The sequence below is a fragment of the Peromyscus eremicus genome, chromosome 1 (assembly GCF_949786415.1).
Source record: "Peromyscus eremicus chromosome 1, PerEre_H2_v1, whole genome shotgun sequence".
Lineage (NCBI taxonomy): Eukaryota > Metazoa > Chordata > Mammalia > Rodentia > Cricetidae > Peromyscus > Peromyscus eremicus.
In genome coordinates, this window is record NC_081416.1 from 29,516,078 (window position 1) to 29,535,688 (window position 19,611).

The 19,611-nt window shown below is 39.3% G+C and overlaps 2 protein-coding genes across 5 annotated transcripts in view; one reads left to right on the forward strand and one right to left on the reverse strand.

The window, feature by feature from the left end:
* The window catches only part of Atad1 (ATPase family AAA domain containing 1), a 47,130-nt gene extending 38,911 nt beyond the window's left edge, over positions 1–8,219 (forward strand). For all 3 annotated transcript variants that reach the window (XM_059258929.1, XM_059258918.1, XM_059258923.1), the window contains 2 exons: positions 5,730–5,863; positions 8,070–8,219. In XM_059258929.1, coding sequence (XP_059114912.1) covers positions 5,730–5,863; positions 8,070–8,190 — 255 coding nt within the window. In that variant the 3' untranslated portion in view covers positions 8,191–8,219. The remainder of the gene's footprint in view (positions 1–5,729; positions 5,864–8,069) is intronic.
* A 9,002-nt stretch (positions 8,220–17,221) lies between these two features.
* The window catches only part of Papss2 (3'-phosphoadenosine 5'-phosphosulfate synthase 2), a 72,476-nt gene continuing 70,086 nt past the window's right edge, over positions 17,222–19,611 (reverse strand). For both annotated transcript variants that reach the window (XM_059258944.1, XM_059258936.1), the window contains exons 11-12: positions 18,227–18,456; positions 17,222–17,445 (exon numbers count right to left, since the gene is read on the reverse strand). In XM_059258944.1, coding sequence (XP_059114927.1) covers positions 17,304–17,445; positions 18,227–18,456 — 372 coding nt within the window. In that variant the 3' untranslated portion in view covers positions 17,222–17,303. The remainder of the gene's footprint in view (positions 17,446–18,226; positions 18,457–19,611) is intronic.

Here is a 19,611-nt window from a genome sequence, read left to right on the forward strand (position 1 = left end):
GACACTATAAAAGGGGGCCAGTACCCGCCTTCATTGCCACAGCACCAGAATTCCAACATTGGCTGTGGTCTCAGCTAGCTGATAAGCTTTTGTGCCCTGCAGTGTTTTATTTTAATTTTAATTTATTTTTATTTTTCTGGAATAAAGTCTGCTCTGGTTTAATAGGAAAAAAAAAAAAAACCTAGACTGAATCAGCTGATTAGTCTGTTCAGCCTTTGTGGGGTTTGTTTTTTTACTTTTATTGATTCTGTGTGGGTTTCACATCATGCATTCGATCCTACTTATCTCTCTGTCCTCTCGAACCACCCTCTGCCCTTACAACCTCCCTGCAAAACAAAACCAAATTTAAAAGAAAAACTAAACTAATCAAAGAGACAAAACAAAACAAACAAACAAAAACTTCTTGTGGAATCTGTAGTGTGGTCCGTTGGGACACACAGTTTACTCCTTAGTCTGTTCATCTTTACTTACATGTGTTCACTGCCATGATTCATTGGGCTGCCTTGAGGCCTCTGGTTTCTGCCACATCACCGATAATGGGCCCTCACTGGGGCTCCTCTTGGATATCCTGTTGTTGTCCTGTGTCATGGAGATTCTGCTGTTTTGGATCTGTAGGTTCATCCTATTGACATGCTCAACAGTTCATAGACAATGTGGATGTTGGGGTGGCCAACTCATAGCCCTGGTTCTGGACCTGGGTGGTAGCTGGGCTGGTCAGGTCACTAGCTTTCCCTCATTGTCACTACCTGGATGAGCTCTCCAGCACAGCCCAGGCTAGCTCACCCACTGCAGACTACAGCAAGGAGCAGGGCCAGTTTTCCTACTCTTAGGCCCTCAGATCTCTCTCCCCCTTACTCATATCCCCAGGGCCAGCTCTGCTGTTTTGCCCAGGCAAGGGCCAGGGCCCTCTTTCCCAATTGCTGCAGGGGCACATGGGAGTGTCAGCTCTCCTGCTCTCACACACTCAGGGCTGGCTCAGCTGCAACCAGACAACAGGGTCAGTTCTAGTGTGCTGTCCAGGCAGGGTGCAGACCCCACTCTCCTGTGCGCTGTAGGTGGTGTAGAGCTGGGCTAGTTCTCTCACTGTCATGGCTCGGGGGCTAGCTCTCTCACCTGCCAGAGGTAGAAGGGCGTGGAGTGGGGAGGGCATCTTTCCCTCACCCATACAACCACATGACAGATGAGGGAGGGGCCGAGTCAGCTTTGCTGTGGGGTCTCACGCTCTCAGGGCCGGCCCCTGTGTCCCGAACAACAGGGTCAGCTCTAGTGTGCTGCCCAGACAGGACCAGCTCTCCCACTCTTGTGACCCCAGGGCCAGCTCTGTCACCTGCCACAGGTGGTGTGGTGATGGTTGAGGGGCTGGTGTATCTTTTTCTCCTAGCTCCATATTGTCTTCACCTGGAGACAGCTGTAACCTCTCGTGTTGGTAGACAGACCTTTCTGTCTTTCAGGAAAATTTTATTTTTTCCTATGGGGATTTTAGAATCAGATTGTCTTACTAAAGAACAAAAACATTATTTTTGATGGATCATCATTTATGACAGTGAAGTTCTTTCTGGTTACACCTTTTTGTCTAATTTTGTTTTCTTTAGAAGCAGTGCTTTAATTAGTTTCCTTTAAAGAAAAAAGGTTTCTTATTTTATGTGTCAATGGTTTGCCTGCATGATTTAAGTGCACCATGTGTGAGTGCCTGTGGAGGACAGAGGAGACAGTTTGACAACTGGAACTGGAGTTACTGGGGGCCATCATGTCAGTGCTGGAAATGGAGCCCTGGACCTCCGCAAGAGCAGTCTGCTTAACCACTGAGCCATCTCTCCAGCACCCTAATTTGTTTCATGTTGGGCCGTTTTCAGCTGTTGTATCAGAATGTAATAGTTTACAATCAGAATATTTAGTTCACAATTCTGGATGTCAGAAAGTTCAAGTGTGTGATGACAGTACATGGTCACATTCTGATACTTCATGAAAAGCTCAGGGACAGTTATCAAAAATAAAAAGTTAAAATCCCAAACTTGAAATTTGGTACTAACTCATTGACAGGTAACATTAATACATCCATGACGGTTCTATCATGGACCAAACACCTCCCATCATCACTAAAATTTGTCATGTGTCCACTCTAGCAAGTCTGTGTACTGTATATAGAAGTTGAAGGAACATATCAGTTTAGATCATCAAGATAAAAGCTAGATAGCATTTCCTAAGAAATCTACATATAGTCATGAAATGTTTTATATAGTTTCAGGAAATTCTTTTTTTTTTTTTTTTTTAAATCTTTTTTTCTTCCCGAGACAGGGTTTCACTGTGTAGCCCAGACTTGCTCTGTAGACCAGGCTGATCTTAAACTCACAGAGATCCGCCTGCGTCTGCCTACTGAGCACTGGGATTAAAGGCATGAGCCATCCACCACCAGGCCAACATTTTTTACTTGTTTGTTGTGACAGGGTCTCACTGCATTGGTTGTTCTGGAACTTGATTAGGCTGGCCTTGAACTCACAGAGACCTGCCTGCCAAAGATGTGCCACCATGCTTGGTAACTTAATGTTTTTGAACAACATATGTGGGCTGGTGTAGATGTTTTACATGTAGATGAGTCACATATAGATGGTGAATATAAATGATGAAATTTAAGGTATTTGTCTCATTCAAACTTAAGAAATGACTCATGTAATTTAAACCAATTTTAGTGGTCTTAAAATTTTTTTTAGATACAATAAGGTCTTTGGAAATTTTTAGAATTATTTTTGTTGTGGGTACAGAAACTTTAGCATTCTGTTTTGTATTTATGAAAGCATACGTATTAGTCTTTAATCAGTTTATAATGCAAAATATGAATGTTCCTTGGTTAATTGCTGACTTGCAAATGTCTCATTTCTCTTTTACTGGTTTTTATATGACAAAGGCATAATACTGCTTCAGTAAAATCTAAAATTCATTCAGTTTTGTTTTTGAAAGTCTCACATTGATAACATACATTTAATAAAGGCATCATTATCATGCTTGCATGTTACTAAGTAGACTCAGACTTCATTATGTGACCTATCAGCATATAAGCAAGACATGTTAGTATTGTGGCTTGTTCATTGGCTTCATAGTTAATTTTTGCTGCTTATATTCTGAAATGATAGGTGTATGTGCAGGTACAGAAGGATTTTTTTTTCCTAGTGAAGTTTTTCTTGTTATGCAATGACTTATTTCCCTAAATATGCATTATGAAAAGATTGTACTCTACTGCACCTAAATCTGATCTAATGCAACTAAAAGAACATCATGCTCATTTCATTTAATATTTGCCTTGCATATCGTTTTTAAGCATTTGTTTTCAACTATATAGTTTTTCTTTCAAGTGTAACACAGAGCCTGCTTCTTTCAGTATATGTGACTGCCTTAATACTCAGCCCCATTTTTATTGTATTATAATCTTGCTTTAGTTTAGTTGTTTGCATTTGTTCTTACTATGAGCTTGAACTGGTTTGTTCTTAATTAGTTCTTTCCATGAAATGTGCCTTGTTTTGGCTTTCTACCCCCACTGCAGTCTCAGTGCAGCAGTGTATTTACATTTCCTATTTCCTTTCTTCTCTTCCTGTACTGATTTTGGACTTACATACTCTTGGTAGTAACCTTAACATTTTATGACAAGCATATGTAAAATCCAACCTCTGCTCCCTTTCCAGCCTAGTTGTACACATTCCCTATGCCCAACAGGTTCTTAGCTAGGATTTCTGCTTTTTGTACCCTAAATTAAAATTCTACCCTAAATTAAAATTCTACCCTAAATTAAAATTAAAATTCTACCTAAATTAAAATTCTACCCTAAATTAAAATTCTACCCTAAATTAAAATTCTGCTTCTGCTTTTTGTACCCTAAATTAAAAGATTGTTGTTAGGATAGCCTATCATTTTTTCCTTTTAAAAATTTATTTAGTATTTATTTGTGTGTGTGTGTGTGTGTGTGTGTGTTGCTTCTTGCACAGTTCTCTTAGCCTATAAGTTCAGTTTCCTTTTTATCAAGGATAAATAACTTCTTGTCATTTACATTTCCGTTTAAGGAAGATGACACTGTAATTTGAAGGTCATAGCTACATAGCAGGCAGTAGGAAATACGCAATTCTAAGTTTCTACATTAAAAATTAGATATCAAATAGCCTGATGATGCCTTTAGGGCATTGGAAAAACAAGAAATAAAAAAAAAAAATCTCGATAGCAGTGGACCAAGAGAAATAGCTAAAATCAGGACAGAGATTAATGAAATAGAAGCAAACAAACAAAAAAATTAATACAAAGATCCGAATTAATAAAATTAGAGATGAGACAGGAGACATTACAACAGATACTGAGGAAATTGAGAAAATCCTGATGGCATAGTTTTAAAACTCTTTACCAAACTAGAAAACCTAATAGAAATAGGTGAATTTTTATGTGATTTACTAAATTTAAATCAAGATTCAGTAAATACTTTAAACAGCTCTATAACAAGCAGTTCACTTGAAGCAGTAATTAAAAATCTCCCGAATAGGGGCTAGAGAGATGGTTCAGTGGTTTAGAATACTTGTCGCTCTTTGAGAAGACCCAGGTTCCAGTCCCCACATCCACGTGATGGCTCACAACCATCTTAACTCCAGTTCCCAAGGATCTGATGTCCTCTTCTGACTTCCATGGTCACCAGGTACACACTTAGTACACATACAGGCAGAACATTTATTCATGTAAAGTTAAATATAAAAAAACTAAAGTCTGCCAATTGAAAAAGCCCAGGGTCAAATAGATTCACCACAGAATTCTTTCAGACCTTCAAAGAACAACTTAAGCCAGTACTTGTCAAATTATTCTATAAACCTGAAAAAAAGGGGAAGATCCCATCCAAGCTCTTTTAATGAAATGAATAATATCCTCATGTCTCCTTTTGAAATTTGTTTGTTTGAGAAGGGTACTCATTTTTTTGGCTGCTTAGGTAGCTCAGGCTAGCCTTCAATTTCTGAACCTTGCTTGCTGAGGTGATGGAGTAACAGGCATGTGCCCCTGCACCCAGCTTCCTTTGTCTTTTGTCCTTGTTTAGAATTACTGTTCTTAAAACAAAACACTTCACAATTAGAAACTGAGTAACTAATAAAGGTGGCATTTCACCGGAGTGAAGAAAATCACCATGGCAGATGGCAGATATGGGAGAAAATAGGGTTGGATCCTACTTCTATAGCCTGTCCACCCTTGCCGGCCTCCAGACTATTAACAGACTATGAAAATTGCTCAGCTTACTTGCAGGATTAAATGAAAATGATACCCATAAGGTGCTTATGGAAATGAGAGCTCAGATCATAGATGATAATCACAAATAAATTACTTCCTTGTTTATTTTCTCTTCTTTGTCTGCACATTACTGTGTTTTAAATTCCCTCAAACCTGTTAATGGGCTTTACTGTAAGCTTAGATAGAAGTACAAAACAAGTACTAAATTAAATTAGTATTGAGGTAGCAGAATATTAAAGCATTACACTTCAAAGGAATTTTAAGTGTAAAGACACTTAGGCATGTTTCAGTAGTAGTGACAATGAAAATTAGATTTCTTTTTGAAAATTAAAAATTTTAATTTCTAAGTTTTTATGGAACTAACAATACTTTTCTGTTTCTCTTGGCTGTTACGACAAATTAAACATTAACTCTCAGATGGATATTTAGAAATATTTTGCTTAATTTTACATATTTATTATAAGCATGTTTCATGTTTATTTAAGGTGGATAGACATGTAGATCTTCTAGAAGTTGCCCAGGAAACTGATGGGTTTTCAGGAAGTGACCTAAAAGAAATGTGTCGAGATGCCGCCCTCCTCTGCGTCAGGGAGTATGTCAATTCTACATCAGAGGAAAGGTAACTATTTAGACTTGATTTCTGGTATTTGTCAAACCTTTCTGATTAGATGATTGTTGTTTTGCTTTATACCAGCCTACTTATCGAAAAAGATAATTGAATTAGCAACTTATTCTCTCCTTTATTTATTGCCATTTTTTGGTATGTGTTTATGTATGTATATGTACACATGTTCATGTGTGTGTTTGCAGGTTGGTATTAGGTGTCTCACAGTTGCTCTCCACCCTAGTTTTTGAGATGATAGGGGTCTTACTGAACCCGGAGGTCTCTAAATCTCTAGACTGGTTGGTCAGCAAACACAGGGATCCTTCTGTCGCCACCTTCCCAGTTCTGGGATTACAGGCACTCCCCCCCTTTTTTTTTTTTAACTGTGAGATCAAACTCAGGTCCTCATGCATTCATGGCAAGCACTTGACCTCTTAAGCCATCTCCAAACCACTGTTGCTATTTTTCTAAACAGGAGTTCTGCAAATGGAGAAATTGCTGTAGGGATGTTCTAGAATTAAGGGGCAAAAATGCTGAATTTCATTTGATAAACAATAGAATGAGTCACAGAAACTCAGGCTTACCCTCTTTGTTAGGAAAATAGGATTGTCTAGAACCTATAGATGGTATCTGCATCTTTCAACTCAGTTAGTAGAAAGGAGTGTGTTATCTTCAGGAGCCTGGAGTGTGGGGCTGCTGTGGATGGGGGCTTCAACTGAACAATAAGCAGTTACTAACACACCGTTTCTCGTGTCAGTCAATTTTACTTGAAATCTATTTAAAGTGTGGTGAGTTTGAGAAATCATTTTTGTCACACTTCAAGCAAAAATAGCCCTCAATTAACTCTTTTGAGAAAGAGTCCCAAAAGGCCTTTCCCCTGAGGCAGTCTACTGTGTATCAAAATGTCAGCTCTCTGGTAAAGAATTCCTTAGTAAAGTGGTGTACCTTTGAGTCATGTTACAGGAGTGTGACTCTTTCTTACTCTGAAGTTTTCATACCAGGTAACCCTGACTTGCCTGTGGTGGTCAGAATCTAATTAGAGTGTGGTGTCATAGTAAGCTTCTCTCAAAGCTCATGTTTACTTCTGTATGAAGTCCCTGCCAGACAGTAGCATGGCTCTCAACTGCCGTACTGCTCCCTCCTGCCCCATGTGAGATGCATTCCATTCATGTGCTGCCATATAATTCCAGCAAGTTGGGAATGTTTTAACATCATCAAAAAAAAAAAAAAAAAAAAAAAATCTACATTCCAAAGGTCTTTTTTCTAACAGAAGAAATTAAAAGGAAAAATAAACCTTGCTTAAGTTAATTACATTAATAATGAAAGGCAAAACACTTGAAAAGCCCTGCAAATGTCAGTGTGAAATCTGGCTGTTAGACCTGAATCATCCAAGTGTCTGTGAACTACTAAGTAGCAGAACATACCTGGTTTGTTTGTTTGTTTGGCCAAGATTAAAGTAAAGGAGACTTGGATTAGTTTTTTTTTTTTTTTTTTTTTTTTTTGATTAGTTGTTCTTTAATTAAGAACGTTGAGTTTCATTTCTATCTTGTAAAAGCTACACATGTACATGATTATATGCCTAGGAATGCTAGGTTTTGGTTCTATTCACAAGACTAACTTGATTTCTGGTGGTAATTATGCTTTGTTTGGATAGCTGCCATTCTCTAATGAAAATATGCTTTCTTACATTCTTGGTGTGAAGTAATTGATTTTACACAGCCATTTTGCTTTGCTACCTGTTACTAAGTGCTTTTTTAAAGTATCTTTTAAGGAAGCTGGAGAGATGGCTCAGTGGGTTAGAGCACTGGCTGCTCTTGGAAAAGGGTTAGATCACCCACATGGTGGCTCACTGCTGTCTGTAACTCCAGTTCCAGGGGATCTGGTGCCTCCTTCTAACCTCCAAGGGCACCAGGCACATACATGTCGTACAAATGTACATGCAGGCAAACACTCAGACACAAAATAAAATCGTAAAACCATGTCTTAGGACTTTCATATGCACATTTATTTACTCTTGTATATAGATAATTTCTAGAAGAATGGATCTAATGTGTTGTCAATCTCTTGGGGATCTTGAATGGGAAAGAAACTATTGGTGTACTCATATAATCAAAAACAAGTATATTTTTAACCACCTACATCTTTTTAACCTTTGTAAAATATTTTAGGTAGGTGTACTCTGAAATGATTTGGCAATTTGATGGTTTTGTTTACATTTTAGTCATGATGAAGATGAAATCCGGCCTGTGCAGCAGCAGGACCTGCATCGGGCAATTGAAAAGATGAAGAAATCAAAGGATGCAGCGTTTCAGAATGTTTTGACTCATGTTTGTTTAGATTAGAAGTAAAGATCATTTGTATGGTTCAGTGATCTTGTGTGGGATGCACTCTCATCCTTACATCAGTGAGGGAGATCCTGTCTGTGGTTTTATACTCAGATCCTAAGTTATTACCGTCTGTCATGTCAATGGTATTACTGCTTGTTGAAATCATGAGGAGGAAGTTCAGTCAGCCTGTGTGGGTGCTTGTTTGACCTTTTAGCCATATGTTGTCATAGCCTTATAGAGTCTAAGCTGGTCTTAAAGTAATAAATGATTTGTTCAGTTAGTAGTGAGGAGTGGTATGTGGTTAGGTGCTGGTTTCTAGACGTGTGAGTGTGAATGTGAGTGTTTGTGTATGAGTGTATATCAAAATGTATATATCTACATTTTTCTTTGATATTCTATAGATAGGCTTGAATACAGAAAATTTTTTTTTTTTAACCCCAACTATGAAGTCTGTAGCAAAAAGCACCAGATAGTCTGTAGCAAAACTTGGATTGAAGGCGGGATCTGACAGGTACAGTGATTCGGCCGTTCCTAGTTGTCACTTCTTTAGGCCACTTTTAAGTTAAAAATGTCCTCTGCAGTTGGTTGAATCAACCACATCTGAATCTGTACATGTGTCTCAATTATAATGATTGTCAGGAGAATCAGATAACAAACATGATTTTCTCAGTGATCAGCATTGAGTGGTTGATTGTTAGGCAGACTGATCAGCATTGAGTTCATCTCATTCTGCTCTAACACCTGAGTAGGCTTCTTTAAGTTTTACATTGATTTATAGTAAGATGGGTTGAAAACCTTTCAAAACAGTGGATTTGAGACACCTCAGTGCTCTTTAATACGTGTACATGACTTTCAGTGTAACAGTTCTATAGCTATGTTCCTTAAATGTTGTTTAAAAGTTACATGTTTTTTTTTTTTTTTTTTTTTTTTTTTGGTTTTTCGAGACAGGGTTTCTCTGTGTAGCTTTGCGCCTTTCCTGGGACTCACTTGGTAGCCCAGGCTGGCCTCGAACTCACAGAGATCCGCCTGGCTCTGCCTCCCGAGTGCTGGGATTAAAGGCGTGCGCCACCACCGCCCGGCAAGTTACATGTTTTTTAATTATGTTCAAATTTCATTTGGTCACCCAAACAAAATGATAGTTTATATAAATAGTCATTACTAAATGTACTAAAAAAATTACTCATTTTGTAACTTAAATTTAAAATTTTTCTCAGCATAGTATAAATTGTACAAATATATACATCAGAATTCCTGTGTTGTATCTGTAGTCACTTGATGCAGTGTGAACCACATATAAAGCTCTCTGTTTTCAGACCTCAGTAACCAGAATTCTGTTGCAGGCACCTCAGCATACAACAGAGCAGAAGATAATGCCACAGCACAATCTTTAGGTGCCTCTGAATCATCAGACAGATTAAATTATGGCAAAAATGCTTTTGTTTTTATTACTTGTTTTATTTCTTTGAAAACTAAATCTTCATAGGTTTATTGGATTAATTTCTGTGGTAATGTGTCTCACAAGACCTACTGGATGCTTTACTCCTGCATTTGTGCTTTGGTGGATGTAGACTGCAAGAGAATGCTTTGGCTAACACAGAGCAAGCCATGCAGATTGTGAAGATGATGTGAGATGAATGCAAATACAAGACACCAAGGAACATGTGCTTTTTTATAATTTACAATAAAAGGTCCTTTTGATTCTTTTTTTTCTCTTAGTCCTTGATCTTTCTCAGTTGCTTTCAATCGTGGCTTTTTGTTGTTGTTTATAAACTTTGTGTTTGGACAGTTTTTATCTTGTAGTTGAGATTTCACACTTTTACAGGAGACATTTTAATATTGAATTATGCTGTTTTAATATGAGTTTTAGTTATTTAATTTTAATGTAATGGCATGTTCAGGCATGAGTGTTGTATATACTTCATGTCTTTTCATCTTCTATTAATTTTAGATTATCCATTATAGTACTGAATTTGTTATGGTTCTAGTCACCAGATGAAGAGAAATACAGTAATCCCAACAGGCACGAATCATGTAGGGATATTGAGTTATAAAGTAAGTGAAACTATTTTCATATGATTTAAGTAATTTTACTGTTTGTAATTTCCATCCTGCTTTAGACAGACATTTCATATATGTATTTGGGTATTAGGTTTTAAAACATTTGCTTTGGAGCTGGGTATAGTGGCTCATGCTTTTTATCCCAGCACTCGAGGCAGAGGCAGGTGGATCTCTGTGAGTTCCAGGACAGCCAAGACTGTTACACAGAGAAATCTTGTCTCGAAAAACTAAACAAAGCCCTTTGCTTTGGGTTGTACATACTGGATGTAGAACCAGACTTCCTACTAATGAACTGTACACCCCAAGACTGGCTGCCTTGTTTCCGTTTCTCATCTGTGAGGCGCCTGTGGCACCTGCTTGAGGGAGCTGGACAGTGTGATAGCAGAGAGGCAGACACTCCACTGAGTACGTGGCATAGTTACTGCTCAAATGTTAGCTGTCGTACTGATGATATTATTTATACACTGATGTGGGTTGGCACAACTGTGTTTCAGTCTCTTAAGCCATTTCTGTCATCTCTAAGCCTGTACTCAAGGGACGAAAATGAAAAGGCTCCCTGTGTGACATTTCTCTGAAATCTTTCTGCTGGATGACGTACAGTAGGTTTTAGTGCTGCTGCTGTTTCTGTGCCTTTTGAAATTAAGATGATAAACTCAGTGTTTGAGTCAGTTTAGTGTCAACTTTTACTGTTTCTTTCCTGTCAAATTCCACTCCCCACCTGCAGGTAGATCCAGAACTCATTAAGAGCTGGGTTGGAGTAATCTAAATATTCTGCACGGACCATAATAAACTAGTATTATTTAGCATCTGTAATTCATGGGTTTGATGCAAGATGACAGTGCCTTGAGGCTCAGTTGCCTGGATAAAAATGATAGCATCTCATCGGTAGGATTTTTTTCTTAATGTAATTAGGTTATTTGTGGACAGTTTTTATGGCTTTCTTCTGGATGAAATAAATTGAGTAATGTATAGTTACACTTTTTTAGCCTCTCTTAAAGTCAGAATATTAAAAAGAATTCCAAAAAACTGAGGATATAGCCTACATGAATAAAATTCTTAGCATTATTTTGGTGCCTGAAAGCTCTAGAATCCTCATGTACTGGAAAAATTCTGTTCAAAGGTCTGGAGAATTGATACAGTAGTTATGAGCGTGTACTGTATGTTCTTGCAGAGGACGGGAGTTTGGTTCCTAGCACCCATGTTGGGCTATTCACAGTAGCCTATAATTCCATTTTCACGGGAGTCCAATGCCTCTGGCCTCTCTGGGCACCTGCACTTACATCTACCTACCTACCTACCTACCTACCTACCTACCTACCTACCTACACATACACACACATACACACACACACACACACACACACACACACACACACACACAAATAATAAAGATAAATCTTTTAAAAATTTTTTTACACAAGTCAGAATGTTTTTGGAATCATATTCAAGAAGACGGAACCATATGAAACAATCCCCTAACTGAATTGACTAAAGTATAGCTAATGCATATAAGAGTCACTGCATGCAAATGAAATCAAATCAAAAGGAAATCATTTCACAGTGTGAACTGAAGTTACCCTAGTAAACTTGGCAAATGGTGTACTGTTCATATTAATGACTAGTAAGAGTGTTATTACTGAAATTCTGATGGGGGAGTGTTTTTTTTGTGAGTGTCTAATACATAGTTCTAAACATTTTTTGAGGAGACTGAAAAAATGGCTCAGCAGTTAAGAGTGTGCTTGCTGCTCTTCCAGAAGATCCAAGTTTGATATCCAGCACCCAATCCTCTCCCTCACAATTTTCTGTTAACTCCTGCTTCAGAGAATCCAAGTCCTTTGCTGGCTCCTGCAAGCACCGCACTTACATGACACACACATACTTAAAAAAAAAAAAAAAATCTGCTTTGAGACTTTTTAGTTTTTGTGCTTTGAAGTTCTAGTGAATGTTAGTGCTCTGTGCGGGATGGATCAAGAACAGGTTTGTAAACCATGACAGCTTAGGTGTTTGGTTTTAAGACAGGGTCTCCTAGGCAATCCTGAAACTTGGGCGCCTCCTGCCTCAGTTTCCCTACTGCCGTATGCCCAGCATGATGGTTGAGTTTTAAACCAAACACCAAAAGAAAGTGATAACTGATGTGTAAATTTGTAACCAAGAAATAGTTTAGACCACATTGTTCTCAAGATACAAAGACTTCAGAATTTATCAGAATGAGTGAGACACTCGGGGGATTGTGGTGTCACATTAATGACTGTTCACAGTCATGTCTAAGCCATAGTCAGGCTTATAAAGACTACCTAATCAGGATTCTGTTGGCAGCAACCAACTGTAGACAATGTAGAAAATAATTTATTTGAAGTGAGTGGGACTCATGGTACCAAAGAGGAGCTGAAGAATCAGGGTTCTAAATTTTGAGCTCCAAATGGGTTTTATTTTTAAGCAAAGATTGCTCAAGGCCTTCTTTTTTATCCTCCAGTAGATTGCATGAACTGTTTAAATAGCCCATTGCTCCGAGAACTCCCTGGGTTATTGAAATGCCTTGGCATCAAGCATAGTCATTAATACTAAGTATAAAAGAAGAGTGGTGGTTCACTCTAAAAGGTATTATGGGGAGAGTGCTAGACAAACAAGAATGGCACATAGCCAGTGGATTGTGAGATGCCACAGACAAGGCGGTAAGTAAAAGGCAGTATAACAAGTGGGCATGCAGAGAATGAGGGGATTCCTGTGGGCAGGCTTGCAAGGACTGCGGCATGGGTTCCTGTTAAGTTTTTCACTTGGAGTGCTATGTACCATGGCTAGCTCTGCCTAGAGAAAATAGCTTAATTGTTAAAAGTTTTTATACTAGTGGGTATAAGAGAGCTGTGGAAAATGAAGTATAATACAGGTTTTTATTTCCAGTGAGTACAAGCCCTTCCCTGTGACAGGGTACGGGGCAGATCGTTGCCTGTCCCTTCTAGTCCTGGTTGCACTGGACCTGTGCTGAAGCATTAAGTGAGGGAGTTGATTGGTTTTAGCCAAGTCCCTACTCACCCATACATTGGCCTTTTGATTTTTGTTTTGTTTTGTTTTGTTTGTTTTGAGCTGGAAGAAGTTTGGGTTACACCTTCAGATATTCGTGGTTCTCATTTGTTTTTAATTCTAAAAGGTAGGATACACAAGGTGTCTAGCCCCCTCTGCTGACATGCTCTTGACCAATTCCAAAGGAGAGAGCTTGTAGTCCAGCAGTTTGGTTTTACAGGTGATGTGTTTCTAGATTCAGTTCATCCCAGCTAGTACACTATTGTCTGAATCTTGCCTGAATTCCACTTGTCCTTGCTTAAGTCTTCTTATTGGGAAAGCGCACCACTCCGTACACTATATCCACACTTCCTGCACTAATACTGCCAAGGTAAGGCCGAGTTTACCTCTGAAGGGCTTACTTTTCTCCAAATGAAGAGTTTTTTGTTTTGTTTTTTTAAATCTACTCTGATTTGCTAGCATTATGATAAAAAATTTTTTCCCCCTGGAACCTGGCTAAAATGTTCAAATTCTAGTAAGTTACCCATTTTTTTCTTGATAGTTTGAGTAACATAGTATAAGCCAAAATTAGTATTTTAGAATGCATATTGTGAATTACTTGAATATCGTCTTCATTTGGTAACTGTGACCCAGTAACAGTATTCCCCAAGGAGCTACATGGATGCTGGGGTTTGGAGAGATCAGTGGGTACTCCTTCAGCATCCTGTAAAGTCAGTTCACTAACCTTGCCTATTAATAGGCAGTGGAGATTTGAGTAATTCAAAACTTGCTCAGTTCTCGTAAACCTTTAGGCATAAGAACAGCCAACTTATCTTGTCTGATTCACTGATTTCCTGCTTGGAAGGACAGTTATACATGCTTGCTAGACTCAGATGCCTAATAGAAAAGTGGAAAATGAGGGAACAAAACTGCAGACTTGAGGAACCAAGTGTTGTGGAATATTAAAGATGTGTTACATTCTTTTATGCTGTAGAATATTTATTTAATGATGCAAAAATGTGTTGCATTCTTTTATGTTGCATTTGTTTAACTCTGTAAAGCTGTGTTATTTTGCCTATCTAAAACACCTGATTGGTCTAATAAAGAGCTGAATTGCCAGTAGCGAAGAGAAATATGTCAGGCTGCCAGGCAGAGAGAATAAATAGGAGAACAGAGGAGAGGACACCAGGGGCTAGCCACCCAGCAACACAGCCAGCCACAGAGTAAGAAGGAAAGAAAGATATGTAGAAGAAAGAAAGATAAAAGCCTAGAGGCAAAAGGTAGACAGGATAAATTAAGAAAAGCTGGTTAGAAACAAGCCAAGCTAAGGCCAGGCATTCGTAATGAGTCTCCTTGTATTTATTTGGGAGCTGCATGGTGGGCCACCAAAGAGCAAAGAGTAAAAAAAAAAGGAAAACCCAACTACAACCAAGATTTGTTTCTTGGGTTGGAAAGAAATACTAGGGCCTGATAAATATTGATGTAAGGCATGACAAAATGATTTATTTATGCCTTTTCAGGATTTGTTCACACTTCTGAGGAGTGCCATGACCTCTCGGTACCTCTTACCTATTGATATATGTATGCATAAATTTCTTGGCCTCCTTAGTCCTGCTAATTAATAATAGGAGCCACCAAGTAAGATTTGGGAGAAAACAAAGAGGAGCTATAAATGGTACCATTTATTTGTTTCTTTTGAAATTTTTTTGAAGCTGGATCCCTGTAGCTCAGGTTGGTCTCAAACTTGCTGTGTAGATAAGGAAGTATTGACCTTCTGATCCTCCTGCCTCCACCTCTCAAATGCTGGGATTACAAGTATGTGTCACTGTGCCTTATTTATATAGTGCTGGGAATGGAACCCAGGCCTTCATGAATGCTAGGCAGGTGGTCTACCAGCTGAGCTACATCTCTAGCACCTAATGATAGCTTTGAGTTGGCTAACTCAACACTAACATTTGTGGTTAGGATCAGCAGAGAACAAAATGCATGGCACCGTTAGAAATAAGTCAGGTCCCCAGGAAGAAGCAGCAGCTGTGTGCCTAAAGGCCACTGAGGGTATGGGTGGAAATGCACTGCCTTAGGCACACAGAATACCAGCTGCTAAGGTCAGTGCAGTTACTGGGACTGCTGAGGGGGAAATGTATAGGTAATTCTTTTTAAACCTGTTGGTGAAGCTGGGGAGGTTCTGAAAATAAGATCCGTTCTTAGGAGAACAAGGACTTCGGCTTCATCACCTTAGATTGTCTTGCAGTGAAATTCTGGACAGAGGGTCATAAGCAACCCAGTCACCTCTGAAAAGCAAGTGCCCAGCTAAGGTTATGAGTCATTTACATTTGAAGTTCAAGTTAGAAAATGACACGAACAAAGGCCAACCGCCTCTTAAGAAAGCCCTAAAGAGAATGGTTGCTGCTGTCAGTGTCAAGGCACCTCAGCAGCCATTGTGGCCAGCCAATACTCAGCGTTACAAGACAAGAGGACTTGCTTGGTCTTTGAGAGGTTTATTGAAGTAAGAACAAGCATCAGTTGGACACTGAAACAGTTACACTGACTGCAGTACTAGAGCAGAAAGGCAGCTACTGTGTCTTTAAAATCACAAGTTTTATTCATTTGGGAAGGCACTACAATGTCATGTTATAGTGAATACATAGTTTTAAAGGCAGCAGTGAGTAGCTCTGATAGCAGTGAGCATAGGCACTATGCAGTCGACTCACTTTGCTGTGGTCATGGTATGTAACTTACTCTGAAAAGAGCTTTTATTAGCCTTTTTTAAAATCTGGCAGTATGAAAAAAAAATTCACAGCTTATCTTTTCAGTTTGTGGTCTTTTCCAGAGAAACCTATATGTAAAATGCTTTTTTTTTTCTTGTATATTCTCCTTAGCAACAATGAACCACACATAAAATACAAGAATTACCTCTTAGAAAATAAAACCATCAAAAGATGCAGGTCTGGAAACTTGTAATATTAAGAGTTTGGGATACCCTGAACCTTTCCGTCTCCAAGAAGGTCACTTTTTTAACATTCTCAAGGAGAGCTTTTTTAAGTAGCTTCAAGGTATTAGAACCAGCTCCTGTGTTGTCTAATGTAGACAGGGACCTAGTTCAGGAGTGTGATGGACTGGGCACTCTTGAGTGTCAGCAGTGTTTGGTAATGGCCATTGTATTACAGTGCTCAGCAGCTCTCAAAGCTTCTGTATGGATCATCTCTGTGCACTCGAATGAGGTTTGGATTTTATCTTCTCTGTAGAAACCAACAGTTTTAGCTTCTCATTAATATGTGGGTTAGTTTTGGTTACAGTTGCAATCAAATAGGAGCCTCTCCAAGGTAACTATGGCCACAGCAAAGTGTGAGGAATGTAGTTTTCTACAATATTCCCTGATGGAGAATTAGTCCCTGGGAGAAATTCTCATCAAAGCACACTACACTATTGAGAAGTGCCATTGTACTGAAGTTACTATTCATAGAAGGCCATTAGAACTTGGCTTCCTGCTAGACTATGTCATTTTCACAACAGAAGTAAGTTGCGTATTTCTTTAAGATTCATGCCCTCACACATGTATTTCTTCCAGTTGCATCTTCAACTCATACATTGGGCAGCGAGACTGTAGTCATGAGGTAAAAATCCTGATGTGAGCCATATTTTCTTCAAGGTGGCAGGTTTTTTGGGTCAGTTGTACAGAAGAGGCTGTTCGTATGGTTTATTACTTCTGGTAAGTGACATTGGGATTCCAGCTTGGTAAAATTAAGCTGAAAGTATGCTTCTGTTTAGGCACGTCAGCTAGACACATGGTCACATTTTTTAAGAAATCTGACACATACCTGCTGGGATGAAGTAGAATACAACTGCTTCATTCTGGAATGTATAACAATATTGTTTTTTACCTAAGATTTAGTCTCCAGTGTGACTTTCATATACGTAATGAAGTTGGTTTTAAATTATAGGCACAACTTTTTACCTCATTCTAACTTTAAAATTAATCATTGAGGAGCAATTGGATACAAAACATTTAATCACAGAAATAGAAAAAAATCGTTAGTCAAAGAGCATTTCAGAGAGACTAGAACCATGGACACTTAGTTGATCTTCTCTAGAGACCTGTAATAATCTGTCAACACTTTCCATGCTTTGGGGGCCATGAAGCCATCTGGTGGGTCTTCTCCTTCCCGGGCGAGCTTCCTCATACGTGTTCCTGAGATGAAGTCAAACTCGTCATGCCTGTCACAGTACAACAGAGAACTCAGTGGAGGTAAGTTACAGCTGACCTAAAGATCCCTGGGATTAGGTTGCAGGTTGTCTTGTAAATAGCTGCATGCTTTCAAATGGGCAGTTCTCTCAGTCTTCAGAATCTCACAGAACAAAAGAGGAATAAAGGCAGGTGTCTACTCAGTATTTCTTGCACACCTGCTCTTTCATATTCTAATGCCAGAGATTATTTTATGTGAATTTAGTATGGGCATGAACTTAGCATAACTGCTCACTGAAATCTTTCTGTGCCTTATGTCTTTTCACTTAAAATGTGAGGTGCTCACAGTGTATTCAGAAGCCATATGTGTGGAAAGGAACAGTTTTGTTACTGTTTTGGAGTTTCATATAGCCTAGCCTGGCCTAAACCTTGATAGAGCCAAAGATAACCATAAAACTTTGATCACTGCCCTGCTTCCCTTGTGCTGTGATAAGAGGCATATGCCACTATTGCCAAGTTCAAGAACTTTTTGTGGGTGTGCTGGAGATCAAACCCAGTGCTGTGCACATGGCTAGGCAAGTGTTTTGTTAGTAAGCTACACCCATAGACCGAAGAGAAATATTTATGGACCAAGAACTATGTGTAGAGGACTCTCCTATGATGTTGGGACACAGCATGTACAAGAGCAGGTCTTAACTCTCAAGGGAGTGTTTTTCTAACTGGGAGCATGTAGACTGGAGACTTCCAGAGGGTCAAAGTTTTGCCTCATCATGCTAATTGTCATGTCAATTAAAATTTTCTCTAGAAACTTACCTTGCTGGATCGTAAAAGTCCATGGCCTTTTTAGTTTTATTGTAGGCAGCCACTCGAAATGGAATGATTTCCACAGAGGTGAGGCCAGGGGCCATACTCAAGACCTTGCCCCCGTGGGTAGGTTCATATAGGTCTTTCTTGGTATCAGGGTGGGGCATTCCTGCTGGATCCCTGCCCACGATGTAGAAATTGGCCCCTGCAATCATACGGCATCTGCAGTGCCACTGGACCTGGAAAATATCACATAGGGAACATAATGGCCATGGCCCCAAGTCCACATGTTCCTCTTTATGGCAGTTCCTTAATTTTGCTTTCAAAGTGATTCAGAAAGGCAGGTCAACTAGAAGTAGCAATGAAGTCCTAAGCCTTGAGCACTTTTTAAGCCGGGTTGTATTGGTAGTACAGGAGCTTTGAAGTCATGAGCTTTTCATCTCTCAGTAAAGCAAGCAGCCCAGGAATACTTACTGTTAGGACTGTAAGTTACACATTCTAGTCTTCAGACAAACCAAAATTAAAGGGATATTACAGATTCTAAGCCGTCATCTGGCTGCCAGTAATGAACTAATTACCTTTCATATACAAGTGTTGATTCCAGTTCAGCATAACACTTGCCATCTTTAAAGTTCTGACAAAAATACAAAGGATGGGAGGAGAGCTGTAGAAAAGTGTGGAACTCTGACACAACTGAGGAGAATTCATTCATTGAACTCAGTTTGGGGCATTTGAAAGGGCTAATTATGATTCTTTTAGTCACAGTCCTGGAAATTCCCAAGCCCACTACACAGGCGGTACTGAGGGACCAAGAATCTGTGGTGAGCTCATTGTGCTGCTGCTACTGCTGCTGCTGCTGCTGCTGCTTTTTAGAGATACTTCTCCATTCTAAGAAATTCCTGGGGTGTGGTGAATCACAGAGTACTTAGAAATAATAAATTGTTAGCTTGGTGTGGTGGTTTGAATGAGAAAGGTTCCCTTTAGTCTCAGGCATTTGAACACTTGGTCTCAGGTTGGTGCCATTGTTTGGGGAGGTTTAGATGGCACAGCCTTGCTGGGCAACCTAGTGCGTCACTAGGGATGGACTTTGAGTTTAAAAAGCTCCACCCACTTCCAGTTTGTTCTCTGCTTCAATTCACGCTTATGGTAAAGGATACAAGCTCTCAGCTCCCTGCTCCTGCCCCCCAGGCCTGCCACTTGCTATCATGCTTCCCTGCTCTGTTAGACTCGTTCCTCTGGAACCATAAGCCCAATAAACTCAAGTTGCCCTAGCTGTGGCATTTTATTGCAGCAACAGAAAGCTAACATGAGTAGATACTTCTTGCCCTGTGACTCCAGGTGAGCTGTGCTATCTACCTATCTCAAACATGTTCTTCAAGCAATGTGTTTATGTG